General features: G+C 38.1%; 4 protein-coding genes across 9 annotated transcripts in view; 1 reads left to right on the top strand and 3 right to left on the bottom strand.

Moving 5' to 3' along the window:
• Positions 1-3,084, bottom strand: part of LOC105157918 — a 5,613-nt gene extending 2,529 nt beyond the window's left edge. The window contains exons 1-3 of one of the 2 annotated variants that reach the window (XM_020692777.1): positions 2,698-3,084; positions 762-1,028; positions 547-649 (exon numbers count right to left, since the gene is read on the bottom strand). In XM_020692777.1, the coding sequence (XP_020548436.1) occupies positions 547-649; positions 762-1,028; positions 2,698-2,958 (631 nt within the window). In that variant the 5' untranslated portion in view covers positions 2,959-3,084. The remainder of the gene's footprint in view (positions 1-546; positions 650-761; positions 1,029-2,697) is intronic. The other variant, XM_011074449.2, reaches the window with a different exon arrangement.
• On the bottom strand, positions 3,680-4,351 carry LOC105157916 (B-box zinc finger protein 32). The gene has a single exon (XM_011074448.2). The coding sequence runs from the start codon at positions 4,349-4,351 to the stop codon at positions 3,680-3,682; it is 672 nt and encodes a 223-aa protein (XP_011072750.1).
• LOC105157915 (ALBINO3-like protein 3, mitochondrial) lies at positions 6,953-15,357 on the bottom strand. 5 transcript variants are annotated; one of them, XM_011074443.2, is made up of 14 exons: positions 15,008-15,357; positions 14,497-14,603; positions 13,337-13,464; positions 12,716-12,787; positions 12,350-12,451; positions 11,237-11,296; positions 10,737-10,802; positions 10,345-10,392; positions 8,899-9,075; positions 8,764-8,819; positions 8,570-8,687; positions 8,269-8,358; positions 7,626-7,735; positions 6,953-7,475 (listed from the first exon to the last, which is right to left on the bottom strand). In XM_011074443.2, the coding sequence occupies exons 1-14, from the start codon at positions 15,307-15,309 to the stop codon at positions 7,322-7,324; spliced, it is 1,590 nt and encodes a 529-aa protein (XP_011072745.1). In that variant the 5' UTR covers positions 15,310-15,357; the 3' UTR covers positions 6,953-7,321. The 5 variants fall into 5 exon arrangements, with proteins under 5 accessions (XP_011072745.1, XP_020548634.1, XP_011072748.2 ...); XM_020692975.1 differs by having other exon boundaries at positions 13,337-13,434; positions 15,008-15,022; XM_011074446.2 differs by lacking the exon at positions 14,497-14,603 and having other exon boundaries at positions 13,337-13,434; positions 15,008-15,139.
• The window catches only part of LOC105157914 (GATA transcription factor 28), a gene marked incomplete in the record, with an annotated part of 4,740 nt that continues 3,863 nt past the window's right edge, over positions 15,783-16,659 (top strand). The window contains 2 exon segments of the mRNA XM_011074442.2: positions 15,783-16,053; positions 16,408-16,659. Of these exon segments, the coding sequence (XP_011072744.1) occupies positions 16,415-16,659 (245 nt within the window).

Here is a 16,659-nt window from a genome sequence, read left to right as displayed (position 1 = left end):
GCAGGAGATTACTTCATATATCAGCTTGCAGGACTTGCAAGTAGATGAAAAAACACTCAACTGAAATTGCTTAGGCAATTTGTATCCAAAGTAAAAAAAATGCTGGAAAACCAAACCTATTTCAGTTGAAAACTTGATTTCTGCAGAAGGACAATCTCATAAATATCCATACAAAGGAACAGATATCTCAGTTAGAAAATGGTAAATAGCTTCTGTCTGCAACTAGGTTAACAATTGATATCTTGTACATGGAAACATATTGCAAGAAAGGCATTCCTTTCTTCCATTTCATGGAATCAGTACCTCTCAACTGAATAACAGTCACAATAGGTCTTGACATAGAAAACACTCACGAAACCAAATATAATGTCAATGAACTATTTCACTTTCTATCTATGTAACTCCGGGTAAAATACATCAATAGATAGACATATCAGCTAAAAGTTGAATTATAATAATAGATAGATTGGTGTTGTGCTGGATAAACAAAACAACAAATGCCAAGAAGCATCCTCATCAAAGGCATAAGAGCAAGAATGAACTTACGACCCATAGGATCTGGTGCAAAATCTACGAGTGAACCAAATGGATAACCTTCTCGACGGTGGTGCATGCGAGACATCACAGTACACAGATGAGCAAATCTAGCCTTCCATTATTGGAATGCAGCAAGATAATGGCAGCAAAACATGTCAGAAGCTGCTCTTTAGCAAATATTTAGCAGGATGGCTAACTTAAAAAGATGTGAATAATTATTTTACCTGTTCCATTAAATTCCGGACTGCTAAAGCCGGTCTAGGTAAGCCATGAGCAGAGGTTGCACTTTGTACTCCTCCAGATATAGGCGTTCTGAAAAGCCCAGCTCTTGTACCTCCTCCAGTTGAGCTTCCATATGAGACCACAAGAGGAGGAGTCGCCAAATCAACATCCTTTTCACTACTTTGTTTGAGATCTGAATTACCCTTCAGGATATGAGAGAGGCCATCACAACAAAGCCGAACAAGCCATTTGAAATATCCATTGATGGACTATATAAAAAAAGAGGTGACTAACTTATCATGCCAGAAAGAGTAAGTACAACTAGGAGTAGACTTTCAGGAGTATGAGACAAGAATAAAAGCGACCTCACTACTTAAGGACAGATTAGACGAATAACTTTTAAAGTTTGTTTTCTAATACCTGAACTTCAGGAAGGAGGAATGTTTATCGGGCAGCATGAAAAATTTAGGCTTCAGATTTAATAATTTTGCTGTTACAACCAAGGCCAAAATTTTAAGCGACCAAAGACATGAATTTCATTCAAAGCATGCCCAGATTTTTTTTCATGACTGCGCACTAAAAGGTACACAAATCGTAACTTTATAGAAAAGTATAAATGCGTTATTATCTATCATTCTTTTGTATGCAAAGCATAGTAGTCAGTGGCGCACAGCGCACTATGGCGCCAAGGGCTCCTGGAGCGCCGTGCGCCTTTTCAAAGGATGGCGCAAATATAAGAAATAATCTGTATATTTATATAATTAGTATTATTTTGATTAGATTAATGTATAAGGAGTTAAATAAGACATATAAAACAAAAAATTGAACATAACAAAACTTCATATAATTAAATCATTCCAAAGAAAAAACAGTAACAGAACAATTAAAGCATTCAAAGATTAATAAAAGAACATCAATTTCAAAGATTCAATCGGCATAATTAAAGCTTGTACTACTGTACACGCCAAAAATTAACTTAGAAAATTAGGGTTTATTAAGTTAATTTTTTTGGGGTTTATATTTAGGAAATTCCTTTTATATATAGGAAATTAGGGTTTATTAACTTAATTTTTTTTTTAATTCATGGGCCTGGGCAGCCCAGCCAAAACCCAGGCCGCCCAGGCCCTTTTCTTTCATTGTGCACCTGGCGCACGCCTGGGCAGCGCTGAAAAGGCGCCCAGGCGCGCGCTATGGCGGCCCCATTCTGAAGGCGTGCGCCATGGGCGCCGTATGGCGCGCACCATTCCACGCCATTCACTACTATGATGTAAAGAATCAGTAACTAGGATTACAAGAGATTGCTTGAACTTGTAAAACTTGATAAATGTATATCTAATGTCAAGGGTGAGCTCAGAGTTTGTAGCAGAACTAAACTAGCTCCCTTAACCTGCTAAGACAAAATAAATGCAGAACGTAGTTCATAATGGATCAAATAGGAATTAGAGCAAAATGTAGAAAAGCCTTCAGATGTTTTCTTATCTTTTGGAGTATAAGGAAAATATATATATATATATATATATATTATTAACAGCAACAACTCAAACTAAATCGAGACCATAACTCCGAAGGAAATTTTTTGAAACACAAACCAAGACAAGACAAGCTTTACCAAAATCAAACATTAACGTTAGCGAGAAATAATACGACCAGTAAAGCCTGTCTCAGCGAGATTGGCCAAACGGCCACAGCAGTAATAAGTAGAACAAAATTTTCATACGTCAATAATCTCGACAAACCCAAAAGTCCACAAGAAAGAATTTTTAAGAATTAGCTTGCTCCAAATCATCAACCTCCTCCACTAATATTTTTCAAACAATCAAAACAACAACAGAAAAAGAAAAAGAAGAATAAAAAAAAACAGAGCTTCAAATATGTAAGAAGCAGAAAATCAAACAATGGGTAAAGACAAGAAAAAAACAAAAAGTATATTTTGTTTACCTCAGGTACAGAGAGATTCTCATCGGAAACTAAACTGGAGACACCATTATCGTTATTGAACCGAGCATCCTGTTGGTCGCTGCCTTCACCGGATAGCGCCGAAACTCGAGAGGCAGATCGCAAAGAGGAGGTTTTGGGGAAAGTGGGAATGATTCTGAAGGAAAGAGAATGGTTGGCGGTGTTTTTAGGGTGCGGAATTGGGAAGGCGGAAGTGTCTGAAAATCTCTGAATATGGGAAGCGGAACCGGAAAGAGCTTCCATGGAAGAAGATACGGAGAGAGAGAGAGAAGCGATTGGGGGTTGTTTATTCGGCTGAAGCAAAGGTTTTATTTTATATGTAACGATGAAGATGATAATGGGGTGGGAAAGAATGTGGACCGTAGCCCAATATGCTAATGGGCCACAGAATTAATAAAAGTGGCCCATAAGCCACTCTAAATATACAAATCCAGTCCAGAATGGAATTATTTCTTAATGGATTGTTGATTGTTGTTGAGGCTATTTATCATCCAAGAAAGTGAAATTTGGATGTGATGAATTAATTAGCCCTTTTTAACTGATGAGAGAATTTGGGGGAAGGTTGGGGTGCACTGCTGCATTTTGGGTGCGTGCAGAATTAATTATGTAATGAATTAAATAAAAATGTTTCAATTTCGTATCCTAATAATTGGATTAAAATCAATCAAGACCGGGAATTAATTCATAATCTCCCCATAAAAAAACAAGAATACAATGGGTAAGAAAGAGAGAGAGAGAGAGAGACAGAGATATCATAAAAACAACCACCTTACCTACCTATCTACCTACCTTCCTCTCTATTCTACTTTCTCTACATTTTTACTAGAAAGGTGGCACCCCCACATAAAATTTCAATAAAACCACTCTTCAAATTTGAAAAAAACAAATGAAGAACCATTCCACCCTCTTCAAATTTGAAAACACAAATGAAGAACCAGTCCACCGCTCCCACTCCCTTATCAATCTAGCACTCCGCCCATCCCTCCTCCAGCACCTCTACCCGCCCCCCTCCTCCTCCTCTTAAACCACGCTCCAGCCTCGCCTCCGCCGCTCCTATGATCTTTGCCGGCACTCCCGATATCTCCTCCAGCCGCTTCAGCACCTCCCAACTCTTCTCCCCACTCACCCTCAACCCCAGCCACATCGACGCCGCCAGCCAAACCCGCAATGGCAACACCCTACTCCATCCCCATCCATCCACACACACCCTCACAACTCTACGAGCCATCTCCTCCCCCGCGCCTACGCCTAGCTTCCGGAACCAGTTCTCCAATATGCCCTCCGCTTTCAAATAATCCACTCGCGGTTTTTGCCCCCCTTTTTGGCTCTTCCCCGTCGTCGCCGTGGAATCCTTGGTGGTGCTGGAGATGCAAACCGATGAACTGGAGGAGGAGGAGAGGGAGTCGAGGTCGGAGGGCGGAGGGCATGTAGCAGGAAGAGGATGAAAACCGAGGCCGGAGATCCCAACAGCGGTGAAGCTGTTGCAGTTAGAGCAAAGGGATTTGCGAAGGTGGCGAGCTACGAGGAAGTTAGCATCGTGAACTTTAGCGTCGCAGGTGGAGCAGAGAAAAGCGTCGTCGGAAGGGCAAAAGAGGGTGGCTTGGGCATTGCACAGCTCACACAGCCTGACTTTCATGGTAATGACTTGCGCGTTTCAGAGAAAACAGGAAAAAAGGGTTGGGTTGGTAAAAGAGTAGTAAAATGGAAATGAGGATGGAGTGGGAAGAAAATTGAAGAGGAATAGTAAGTAGTGAGCAAGCGTAGTGGTGAAGGTAAATGAGAGAGGGGAGAGAGATAAGGAGGAGGAAGAGTGTACGGCGTGAGAGTGAAAAATGGTGGGAGCTGAGATAGAAGAAAAAGTGTACGGTTTGAGAGTGAAAAATGGGAGAGAGAAGGAATCTAAGGGAAAATTGAGGAGTAAGGGAATAGAAGAAGAAGAATAAGAAGAGGGCGAGTTTAAAGGGGAGACCAAATAGGGAGAGAGAGAGAGAGAGAAGTTGTGGTGGATGAATGAGTGTTGTAGTGCTGCTGCTAAGTTTCAAGAATCTGAGAGAGAGAGAGAGAGAGAGAGAGATGTATATGGAGGAAAGGAAGGATCTTGGAGGAAGAAAGAGAGAGATTGAAATGTAGTATATAATATAAGAAGAAATATAGATGGATGCGTGAGAGAGAGAGAGGGGGGCGGTGAGAGATATGAGAGAGGAGTAGGAATAGGAATAGTGGAGGAGTTTGGATATATTATGTTAAAAAATTGAATAGCAACAACACCCACCTCATTAATAAATAATACCACATATTACAAACACATCCACATATTCATGTATGTGTGTGTGAGTGAAATGAATCATGGAATTGTGGAATGGAAATAGAAAGAGAAAAATTGGGAGCAGCCAAATAAAATCCACCACAAACAAACATGTGTATTATATATATTTCTTTCTTTTTTACACACAAACACATACACATATATATATAGAGAGAGACATTAAGCATGCATCATGTTGTTATATAAAAAAATATGTCGGCATTGGTGGTGAATCCCATCCATCCCTGTCCACAAAAACCTCGTCCACCTCGAACCTCCTGTCACTTTCTTCTTTCCACCATTTTTTCTTTCTATTTTGTTATTATTATGATTAATCTAAAACATCATCATCATTATTAATTAATGTTTATTGTGAGATGCATTAAATTAAATTAAATTGAGGAGGAGAAAAATGCATGCAAAAACATAATATTGTCTGAGAGAGAGAGAGTAATGGATTTCAAAAAAGATTATGTAGTTGAGTAGGTACATCATAATAATAATTAAGAATAATAGATGAATAGATATGGGTTAAGGGGAGTAAGCAAAGGAATCAAAACCCCCATCATGTATGTAACTTAGGTAGATATAATAATAATAATAATATGGGGGAGGGGGTATTGGGGTTTGCGTGCGTAATTGGAGTTGGGGGTCCAAAATATCTGATTCATTGAGAGTGTGATTGTGAGGTCAGAATTGAATAACCCCCGTATCATCCATCACTTTCCCCACCCCCTACAGTACGAGTACGTGTCCCCACCTCACTCACTCAAACCCACACCAATATTATAATATTACCTTGGAATTTGAGAATGAATACTGATGCAAATAATTGCCACGCGGCCTACCCAATCATCTCACCATGCCTCCTTATTCACGGCTTCTCCCATTCCACCCACCACGCCTCATTCATCCCTATTCCCCCCGCCTCTCCTCTCCCAATACCATCAAATCAATCAATCCCATATAAGGACAGTGGGAGTAATACTATACTACATAAAAAAATATTGGGGGCTTTGGTGGGGGCGGGAGAAGCATGGGCCATTGCTTTTCATTGTGAATCATGCATGAGTAGGTATGCTAATTTGCTGAGTGCTAATTCCTAATGCCATTAGTAACAATAATAATAAGAGTTGGCGGTGCCCCCATGTGCTTTGAGGTTCTCCTGCACACAACTTGGAACCACAAACTCAAAAAGTTTTTGCCACAAACCATATCTTCCTCCTACCTTTACTTTAACCACGCCCATTATTCCCTATTTCCCAAAGCTTCCCTGTTTCCTCCTCATTCTTACTTTACAAAACATCTATTCCATGCTTAATCACTAGTTTTATAGACAACATTATTGCCCCCCACCCCCCTTCTCTCTACCATATCATTTGTTCCTCCTTCCTCCACATTCTATCTAATACCACATATGCATTCCTATTCTCACCCCATTCAAATCTCTTATAAAATGGACTACACCATTAAACTCCACAAGCCAATCGGCAGGTAATAGTAATTACATGAAATATTTGAAAATCTTAACTTTCATAAACAAACAAGGACCATAGTTAAGACATCCAACGTCTAAAGAAATTACACCAAGCAACAACGACACAAGAAGTAGGAATGTATTCAAATAGAATTGTGGGTACAAGGGTGGGCTCCCGCTAGTCGCCCACAGTCTAACTAGATATAGAAATCCATACCCGTGGAATCACTCATTTGCAGACAACACATGCACATTAGATTCCACAACTTACTGGCCATTCATATTATTATGCACCTCACATTTTGGTGGCCGTTCAAGCATTGTCCCCCATCATTGTACAACAATCAAACACGCTAAGCTACTAAAAACATATTTAAAGAACTTGAATCTCATCCTCCACAAGTGCGTGCATGGTAGAGGACCATTAGGTATATCAACTAACTTACAAACTTACATGTGTCGATAACTACATCATCCTCATATTATACATGAATCATGTGTCAATCGTTCATACATGTATTACTCTCCTCTCTTACAACAACCACCATGATCCAAATCCTCGGATAAAAACAAAACAAGACCTGACCCCACATGGACAAGAGAATGTAAACATGTTTTAGTTTTTTTCATGGATGTATCAAGTTCTGGTGTGCACTTGCTGTTATGGCGCATCCAGAATCCACTTTGCTCCTAGCACTTTACGACATCTTATTAGGTTGAGAAAAAGAGTGGTATAATGCTTTCCAATTTGCACCTAATATGTCCCAGAGTAACAAAAATGCAAAGCAGGGAATGAAATGAAACTCTCAAAATGCTATACTGACTCAGAAATCTCTCCTGCTGCTAGCTAGATCACTGGCAAAATCTGTTGAATCAGTTTCCAAGAACTCAAAATAGGTATTGTAAGCAGGATCATAAGCGGCGCACATCTGCAAGTACTTCAATGACTCAGCTTTACGGTCCACATTCAGTAAAGCACTAGAGGCCAAATTACTTCTGTCAGTATGTAGTTATTGACAAAATAACATTGAGAACTTCACTTTTCACAAGTAAATAGAAAGAAGTGATAACGAATGTAAAAATGGCAAAGGATTAAGAAAGGGAGAGTTGCGGCATCAATTTTTATACCTTGCCAGCATAAATAAACCGTCATAGTAGTGGGCCTTGATCTTTGGATCCACAGGCTCTTCCAGTTGAGCTATTCTTTCTAGGTGCAGAAGTCCCTCCTCCATCTTTCCCTGCACAGAATATTAAAACTCGCATGTTGAAGAATGGGAAAGTTGGATTTCCAGGCAGTCAACCATCCATATTTTGCCATTCAAGCCCAGCGGCAGAGCCTGGAGAAGCTTGAAAGGATTGGTGCAACATAGAAAATGTTTCATCAAAATGCATAAAGTCCATTTGGCAGCAATTAGAAAATTATTATCCCTTAGGCAAGCAGATTAAGGAATAGGATGCCCAAATCTACTCGCAATTTCTTTATCCAGTACTCTTTAAACCAATCGATGGGTGTCCCTGGAAAATAATCTTCAATTATATTCGGTCTATGCCATGATTGCAGGTAAACTAACAGTTACAGTCCTTAATTATTAGAAAATTGCATTGTCTTGTTGTGAGATCACTGTATTCTTCTCTGCTATTGAGAAAATAAAGATAAACTCCGAGATTCAGATGCCAGGTCATGAAAATGTAATTCAGGGAAACACAGGATCCTCAGTTTCATTTATTTGCAGTGAGCGACCCAATAGATACAAAGGAGATGAGATAGTACCTGCCTAATATTAGCGATACCCGCCCATTGTGATGAAAGTATCAAAAGATCAATTTTTCCAACTTCTGTAGGATGGCCGGCCACAAGGAGCTGAATGGAAGTTAGAGCAAATACTCCAGTCAGGAAGAACTCAATATGACAATGAAAGTTAGATGGCTTAACTAGAAAAGTATGCATTGTCAGAATATTGAGTTATTTAAGGTCGCTTCACAAGAAAGCAATGAAGTGAAAAAAAGAGCCGCATTAACTTTCTTTTGTGTCAGATTGATACAGATATGCTCACAATCAACATGGATCGGACCTTTGAAATAGCACTTTCTAGGCTCTCAGCAGCTTCAGCAAATTGTTTGTTTTGTAGGAGTGTCTGCCCCATGATAAGCAAAGCTCTTGCATGATCAGGATCCTTTTCAAGAGCAAGTCTGCAGTTCGTGTTTCAGAAATGAACATAAACATAGAAGAGAAAGCAAATCATCTGAAGAGCAGAGGTCTTATTACCTCAGTAATCTGATTGCAGTATCCCTACGGCCATCAGTTAAAACTTTGACTGAATACTGTTGAAATGTGCTGAGATAAATTAACAAGAAACATTTCCATGACTTAAAAGGAGCATGGCGCAACAACGTCACTCACCACAACCAATTCTGCAGGTGATAGGCTATTAGCAGAAATTTCTCCCTGCTTTGTCAGTATACAAATATCTGCTACACCTGAGCTGCCTTTCTCTTTATTAGTTGGAGCTACTACTGGGTTTTTTTTTATAGGAAGCCCCAGAAACTCAAGAACGTTGGGATTGCGGAGACATAATAGCTGCAGATGAGAGCGGAAACACAAAAATCTATTAAAACAGTATGTACTTCAAACAAACTTACCATCTGCTCCATCACAATATTGGATCTTGAAGTCATTATCGGAGTTTGAGAAATAAAGAGAAAACAGGCAGAGAAGAAGAACCAAGAACAGCAAGTTATGTTAAGTTATTCCACTGCGAGCTATTGATTATTCATCTGCACATGCCATCTACCTCTCATTTTCGTCTGCCCGCCTGCCTGGGACTTTTATCATCAAGACCATTTTCCAGCATGTGAGAGTACCCTGACTGTTAGATCTCACCAAGTGTTCTCAAGTCAATATTCCTGTAGTCCATCATTAAACTTCCAAACCAACCTCCACAACCCCAATTTACCAACTGCTCTCTTCCACTTCAACCAGTCCAAGGAATTGTGGCTTATATCCCGCCCCTAAGGCCCTCAAGAAAACTAAGGGATTTGTGACGATGAAAATGTTCAAATGAAAACCCACCGCTTCTTACACATATAGGATAAATCCTAGCAGGCGAATGATCTTATTTCACTAATACAAACATCAAAACAATAAGCGAACCGAATAATTCACCTAAAGCAACTAGGTAAAGAATAATGTAAAGCACCAAATGACAGTAACTTCAATGTAAAGAACCAAACGAGAACATGATCTGACATTATGATTAAGACAGCACTGAATGAACAGTAACTTCAATGTAAAGCACCGAATGAGAACATGATCCTGACATTATGATGAAGACAGCACCAAATGGTACATCATTCTAACATCAGTTTTCCAGAAATATATGCAGTTTACTAGAGGAAAATGTCACTAGAATGAGCTTCCACTCAGGTTCGTCATCCCATAGAAGCTTTCGATCCAAGTAGAATGACTCAGCTATTGAAATATCTAGTTGTGGTAATCGTGGCATTCATAAGTGAATTCAGAGACAATACAATTGAACAAAATTAAAATTAGCAAATACAGGAGATAAGAGAGTTCAAATTAAAATAAAGGAAACAACAAGTAATTCAGTGAGCATTGGCATAAGACTTAACATCATAACTTGTAATAAAACTGGTTTCTTCAGTGTCATGTGAAAAACCATTGTGAATCTAGCATCAACATCTTAAATGTTAAACAATACAAATACAGTCCACTTAACTGGAGACAAAGCTATTAGGAAATTCAAACACTAAATTCTTCTCTAGAAGATCAAAATATCAATGAATTACATAGTATCTTTACACAAACTTGTAGAACAAGAGCACCAACCTGTATCAGACTCAAAGAACCATTTGTAAGCCAATATACTAAGCATCCCTGCAAGATAAGAAAAGAATTCGAGGGGGAAAAAGAACAAGTCACAGCATATTCTTGATGTTAGGTCATGCAACAGGGCCGTAGAACTAGCCAAATGCAGTTCACACAGTTCAATTAAGAAATTTCAATTAATTCAGGCTGCAGATTAAGACCTTTTTAAAGGAATCAAATAGACTTTCAACTATGGAAGCAAACAGTCCCCCACCCCAACCCACCAGAAAATGCAAAATATAAACCACATTACTGTCGAACAAGAATTTGTCTGCCCTGTATGCAAGCAAGCAACATGCCACTCAATAATCTCGAAATACCACTTCCAGAAAAGGTGGAAACATTCATCTTACCTGGGGAACATTGAATGTAGCAATCAAAATAGGCAGTGTCAGCAGTTGCAGATAGATCCTGTATATCTACAAGGCAAAGACAAGGATAGTGTCAGCACTATTTTAAAATTATCTCACAAGTGAAGGCGTTAAATGAAATCTAATAAAGCTATTTAATTACATTTAAAACTGACAGTACGCATCTATCCAGACAGCTGGCTTTGCTGGAGGACAGCTCTCAGGAAGTATTTCAACTCCTATGTTCAAATATACCAAATATGACATAGTTGTCCTAAGTGCTAACTATAATCATTTGAATCCAGTTACGGGTAACTATAGAAAATAAATCTCTCCATAAGTGCAGTTGAAACAGTGGGAAATAGATACTTTCAGATGAATGGACAGATAAGGGAGATCTTCTATATGGTTTTCTACTATCAGCCAGAACTGCAAAGGCTCCATAAGAGGATTAAAAGAAGGACCAAGCACGGGAAGCACTTGAATAACTTCTAAAAACTCACCTTTGTTAATAATCCTAAGGAACCCGGTACGTGTTGCAATGATGATTTTTGAAAAGATACCTGAAAATTAATAACATAGGCCTTAGGTTATGCAACATTGCAAAATGTAACAAGAACAAACATCATTTGCAGGAGACGCATAATTTATCCAAGATGAAGGTATCCATCAATCAGAACATGACCAATAGAAATATCAGCAATTTAACAGAAAATCTTTAACAGGCATGCTCCAAGATTATAGACTGCGTATTCTGTTTTAGTTACCAAGGTATTAAAAAAGAAGCCTCCATTTGTATTCAGCCTAATGCATTCTAGTACGCAGAAGAACCAATTGCGCACTTGCAAAAATATTTCATTTACGGATTTAGATAAAGAAACTACTCTGATTACAAATTAATCTCAGCTTCCCTATTACTTCGGCTGACAGATTTGGATGACTCATTCCTTATTCGAGATGGCAATTACAATGTCCCATCTTACTTCTTGTGTCTAAAGTAGCTTTCTCATTATATACAGAAACAATGATAGAAATCAAAGAGATTATCAGCCATAAGTTTGTGAAGAACACTGACTAGTTCAATCAAATACTCAACAGTTTGAGCTTAATCTAAAATGTTAAAATTTATAATGCCACCTTGTGGAGTACTCAACACGACAGAGGAAACTTACTCAAAGAATAGAACTTCAACCTCATTCATTTCAAAATGGAAATGTCAGACAAGTTCTCTACTGGATGAAGAGCGAAAACAAACATACGAAGATGTTACTAGGCAATAAACCCCCAAATCTTTCAACTCTTCTTGTCTCATAAATCTAACACAAACTAACTGGGGGAAAGAAGAGAGTGTACCTCCATTAGCTAGATATGATAGCTTAACAAGTAGGGACGTCTAACTTCATTAGCTCAACCAAATAATAAGACAATTATAGCATGGAAGAAAAGAACAAAAACATGTGCATTATCTCAACCCTGAATGCCATACATCATTGGAGCAAATTAAGAAGTGTTGTTTCATGGAAGATACGTCATTAGCCCATTATCAAATTCTGGAAATCAGAAAAATCTTGAAAAAAGAATCAAAGTCTGAGTACAGCTGTAGTAGTATCCTTAACCTGAACATTGGTGAAATGCAAGCCTGCAATAATCAACGGGAAAATAGGCCCCAACACACCGTGTGGATATCCAGTCAAGTCCTGGAGCCATAGAAATCCTCCCTGTGGTATTTTAAGACAAAAATCACCTTGGCAGGCACCAAGAGAGCAGAACAAAGAAAGAAAACGTGTGGCACTTGAGAAGGTCAATCAAAATTTATATTGAACCAATAATCAGATACAGACAATATAAATAGACTAGAATTGTGATTGGTATGGTTTATGGAGTCCTACGATCCTGCTCAAGCTGAAAACATCATTTTCATTGATAAACAAACAAGCTATGAATCTTTATCGATACATACTCATCTTGTATAAAAGCCTTACACTATCAAAACCAGGGTGATGGTCCAATGACATTCTGCGAATACTCATGATCCACAAGAAAAAGCAAGGGACCTGCAAATTGTTTAGAAGACCAAAAGAAAGAAGTATGAAGCTCCTTCTATTGTACTCAATTAGATAGAAGTAGAAGCCATGGAGGAAAATTGCTTTTAACTCCTTGTTCAGAGTAGAATCCTAAGTTCCATAACTTTTTTTTAAAAATAAATGCCCAAGGGTGACTGTCCACATGGAAAATGTTAGGGAGTCATATAAAGATTAAAGATGCAAAGTCAACATATACCGGTAAACACATTTAACATAACCACTACAGTAGCAACATAGAACTAGATTCAGAGGTTTGTTGGAATTGGTTAACTTGTAAAAGAGTACACAAAAGTGCTTCCTTCTGAAGAATGTACTAGCTCCAGTTCACTTTGTATACACGACTATTGGATGGGAAGGCAATTTTAGCTGGCAGCTCCTAAAGTTAAAATAAAATGGGATTGATATCTTAAACAATTCAGATGATTACACAACAACATCATTTTGCCAGCAAAAAAAAATTATACATATTTTGCCTAGAGACTCAAAGAACATCTGAGCATAATAAACAGAGAATATGACCTGGAAAGTAAATGATGAGATGAACCAAAACACTGAAGGGCACCCAGCAGCCTTCTTTTCCTTCCAAAAAAGGGCAATTTGGTCTCTGAAACTTCGTCCTGACAGGGGTGGTGGAAATGGTGGAGGTACTATTAGGGATGAACAAGACAAAAAAAGATCATATGTTACATTGCGGAAGACCATTTCTTTCTAATATCATAAAAGTACATCAGAGTAATAGTAAAAAGAGAAATAGGGAAAAGGAAAAGAAACCATGATGACTTAAAGACTTATCAACATTTGCCTTCTAAGTATTGTGATATATTTTTGAAAAAGAAAATGATAATGTGCATTACATAATAAGCTACTTTAAACTTCATTTCCACCCAACTATAAAGAAAATTCATTGCTGATATATTCACTATTTACAAACTGTCTAATTAATGATAGACTATGGCCACATAGCTAGACTCGTCACGGTGAGAGACACATGATTCGACATCTATCCTGAAGGCCAAGATCTTGTTAAATTAACCAGCTAACCTTAAAGGTTATAGTTGGCCTGCTAGCTGTCTTCATTTGGTAACTACTTCCCCCAGTTCCTCACCCTATTCAGCCAATAACAGGAACATTCAGCTTCTCCTCCTATTAGACCATGACTTAACAGCAAACCATCCTCACCTGATTAACAAGGCCCAACAGAAATGATATCCCTTCTAAACCTCAGCAGTTTCAGAGTCATCACACACTCCAGCTATAAGATGGAGATATTCATACAACGGTAATCCAACAAATGAAAATTTCAGAAGCCACAAGCCCCATGCCTTAGGGCATGCCTCAGGAGATGCGAAGCATGTTATGCTATGTCTTATAAAACATTGCTCCTCTCAGGTCTAAGAAGAAACTACTTAATCAGATGAAACAAAGCATGAACTCCACTCGAGCTTTGGAAATAAAAGGATTCCTGACTAACACCTTCCTTCTGTTTCCAACTTTTGTCATATAGATAGGGGAAGATGACATAATCAAACAAAAACAGATACCAAGTTAAGCTGTTTAAAATAAGAAGTAAAAGTTTTCTTCCATTTCCCTCTCACGGTAACTCTTTTCCCTTTCTTTTCAATTCCACAAACAATAAGATTTCTGTTACATACAAGCTTATGTTAATCCCGATTACTCACATTTAGGCAAGACCTCTCCTATCCTCTTCAATTTTTTAAGTTGCAACACGACTAAAGGAAATAATGCAAGTCTCATTGCCACCGTAGACGACGAGATTATTATCCACCTACAAATCAACTTGATAAGTTAGTATTAAAAAATTAGAATAACAACTCAGTCAATTAAAATACAACATTCTTCAGGTAGCTAAAGAAAAAATACTTATCAAAAATCAAAATCATCATGATTAAAAGGAAGTAAAATCGTTCGTTAACCAGCATATCCAATTAGCCAGATGAATACAATATTTCACCAATATAGTTGAGAAACAAAAATAGAACGTATAGGTGGAAAATCAAGGGAAGTCGTGCAGAAAGAGAAAATTCTCGCAGTATGCCCGAAACCATAAAATTGGACTTGTGATGCTGAATTTGATTGAAAATAAATAAATAAATACATGCATAAACATATACACATATGTGTGCGCGTGCTAGCGAGCAGGAGGATGAGATAAAACGTATCTATGTTTACCAAGGAAAGTCAGTAGCATCGTGATAAGCATCGAGCAGCGATATGAGAGCTTGTACTGGAAGGAACGGGTCATCAGATTCAGATAAATTGGGCTGAGAAGAAAATCGTCGAGAAAAAGAAAAACAATAATGATGTGGGGGCGACAGCAGCACCGACGAGCACCGACGGAAACAACTAAGCGGCCGGTTGTGGTTGTGGTGGTGTTGGATTGAGCTACCGAATAACGAATGCGAAGAAGAAAACTGGGAGAGCGGCGGCGACAGCCGAGAGCGGCGGAGGATTTTTGATGTGAATAGTCGCATTTTTCCGCCTTCACCTTCTGTGATCGTATGGGAGGCTTTAGTGGGGTTTAGGATTTTATGTTTCCAATTAAATTATTTATATATATATATATATAATTATTAATGGATAAATACGATAAACAAACTTCGTTTCATTTCATTTCCCCATCATTTTGTGGTTATATATAGTTCAAACATGGATTTACAAACTCATATATACATTAATCGAATAGCATAGCATAATTGGATGTAAATATTTTGTTGATATAACTTTTTTTCTTTTTATTTTATATGGTTGTTTTAATTTTTCATTAATTTGTGTAATGTCTGGGGAGGGGTATAGGAAATTGAGAGAAGAATTTGAGTATTATATTTAGTTTTTTAAAAAATAAAAATAATTTGTGTGACTGCAATCATCCCTAATTAATAATATAGATAAACAAGTGCGAGTGTTGAGTGAAATTTTGTTTGTTACCTAAAGAAAAAATTGAATACAAAATTGCTATAAACCATCCATCCAAAATAGAAAAATATTGGTACGAAAGACAAAGACAAAGCCCTTACAAACCCTAGAATTACAAAAACGCCCGCTCCATATATCCATCGATCTTCATCATCTTCCCCAAATCCTCGACTAATCTCCGCCGTTCGTTTCCCCGCTTTCTCGATCTCCGCCGTTCCTCCACCATTCTCTGCGAGATTCACGTACTATCCGCCTCGGCGCTGTTTTCTTCACTCCAACATCTCTATTTTCCTCTTTTCATGGTGACAAATTTTCCCCAATTTACTTCACTTCTATTTAAGCTTTCGTCCGTTTATGTGTCTTGATATGTTTTCTGTGAATTTGGTCGGTTAATTAAGCTACTACTTACTTTGTATCACTCTTGTCCCTTGTGCATATTTTCCACTTTTTTCGTTTTATTTCCCTTTTTTTCATGCTTAATGAATTTGTTTGATTCGCTGCTTCTCGAATTAATCACAATTAATTAGAAATTTCGTTGTGAAATAAGCTACATTCATGTTGCTGGATAGTTTGTAGTTCATAAAGTGCTGAATATGTCAAACTCGGTACATTGAAAGTGCGTGAAAGTAGAGTTTGTTTACTGTGTTATTTTGTAGATTGAAGATGGACGGAATGCATGCAAACGAAGCTGGAATGATGCATTACTTGCAAGATCAACATCATCATGGATTACATCACCATATGAGTAATGGAAATGCAATTGATCAAGATGAGCATGGTGAAAATAATAATATTGGCAGCAGCGGCGGGGTGAATGAAGTTATTGATGGTGATGTTGCACCTGATATAGGGAATCAATCGGATAACCATGGCCAACTGATACCGCAAGTTGGGGGCACTGAGAATAA

Source organism: Sesamum indicum, linkage group LG3 (assembly GCF_000512975.1).
Source record: "Sesamum indicum cultivar Zhongzhi No. 13 linkage group LG3, S_indicum_v1.0, whole genome shotgun sequence".
NCBI classification, from domain to species: Eukaryota; Viridiplantae; Streptophyta; class Magnoliopsida; order Lamiales; family Pedaliaceae; genus Sesamum; species Sesamum indicum.
Note: the sequence above shows the minus strand (reverse complement) of the source record. Positions and strands in the feature narration are given on the sequence as shown.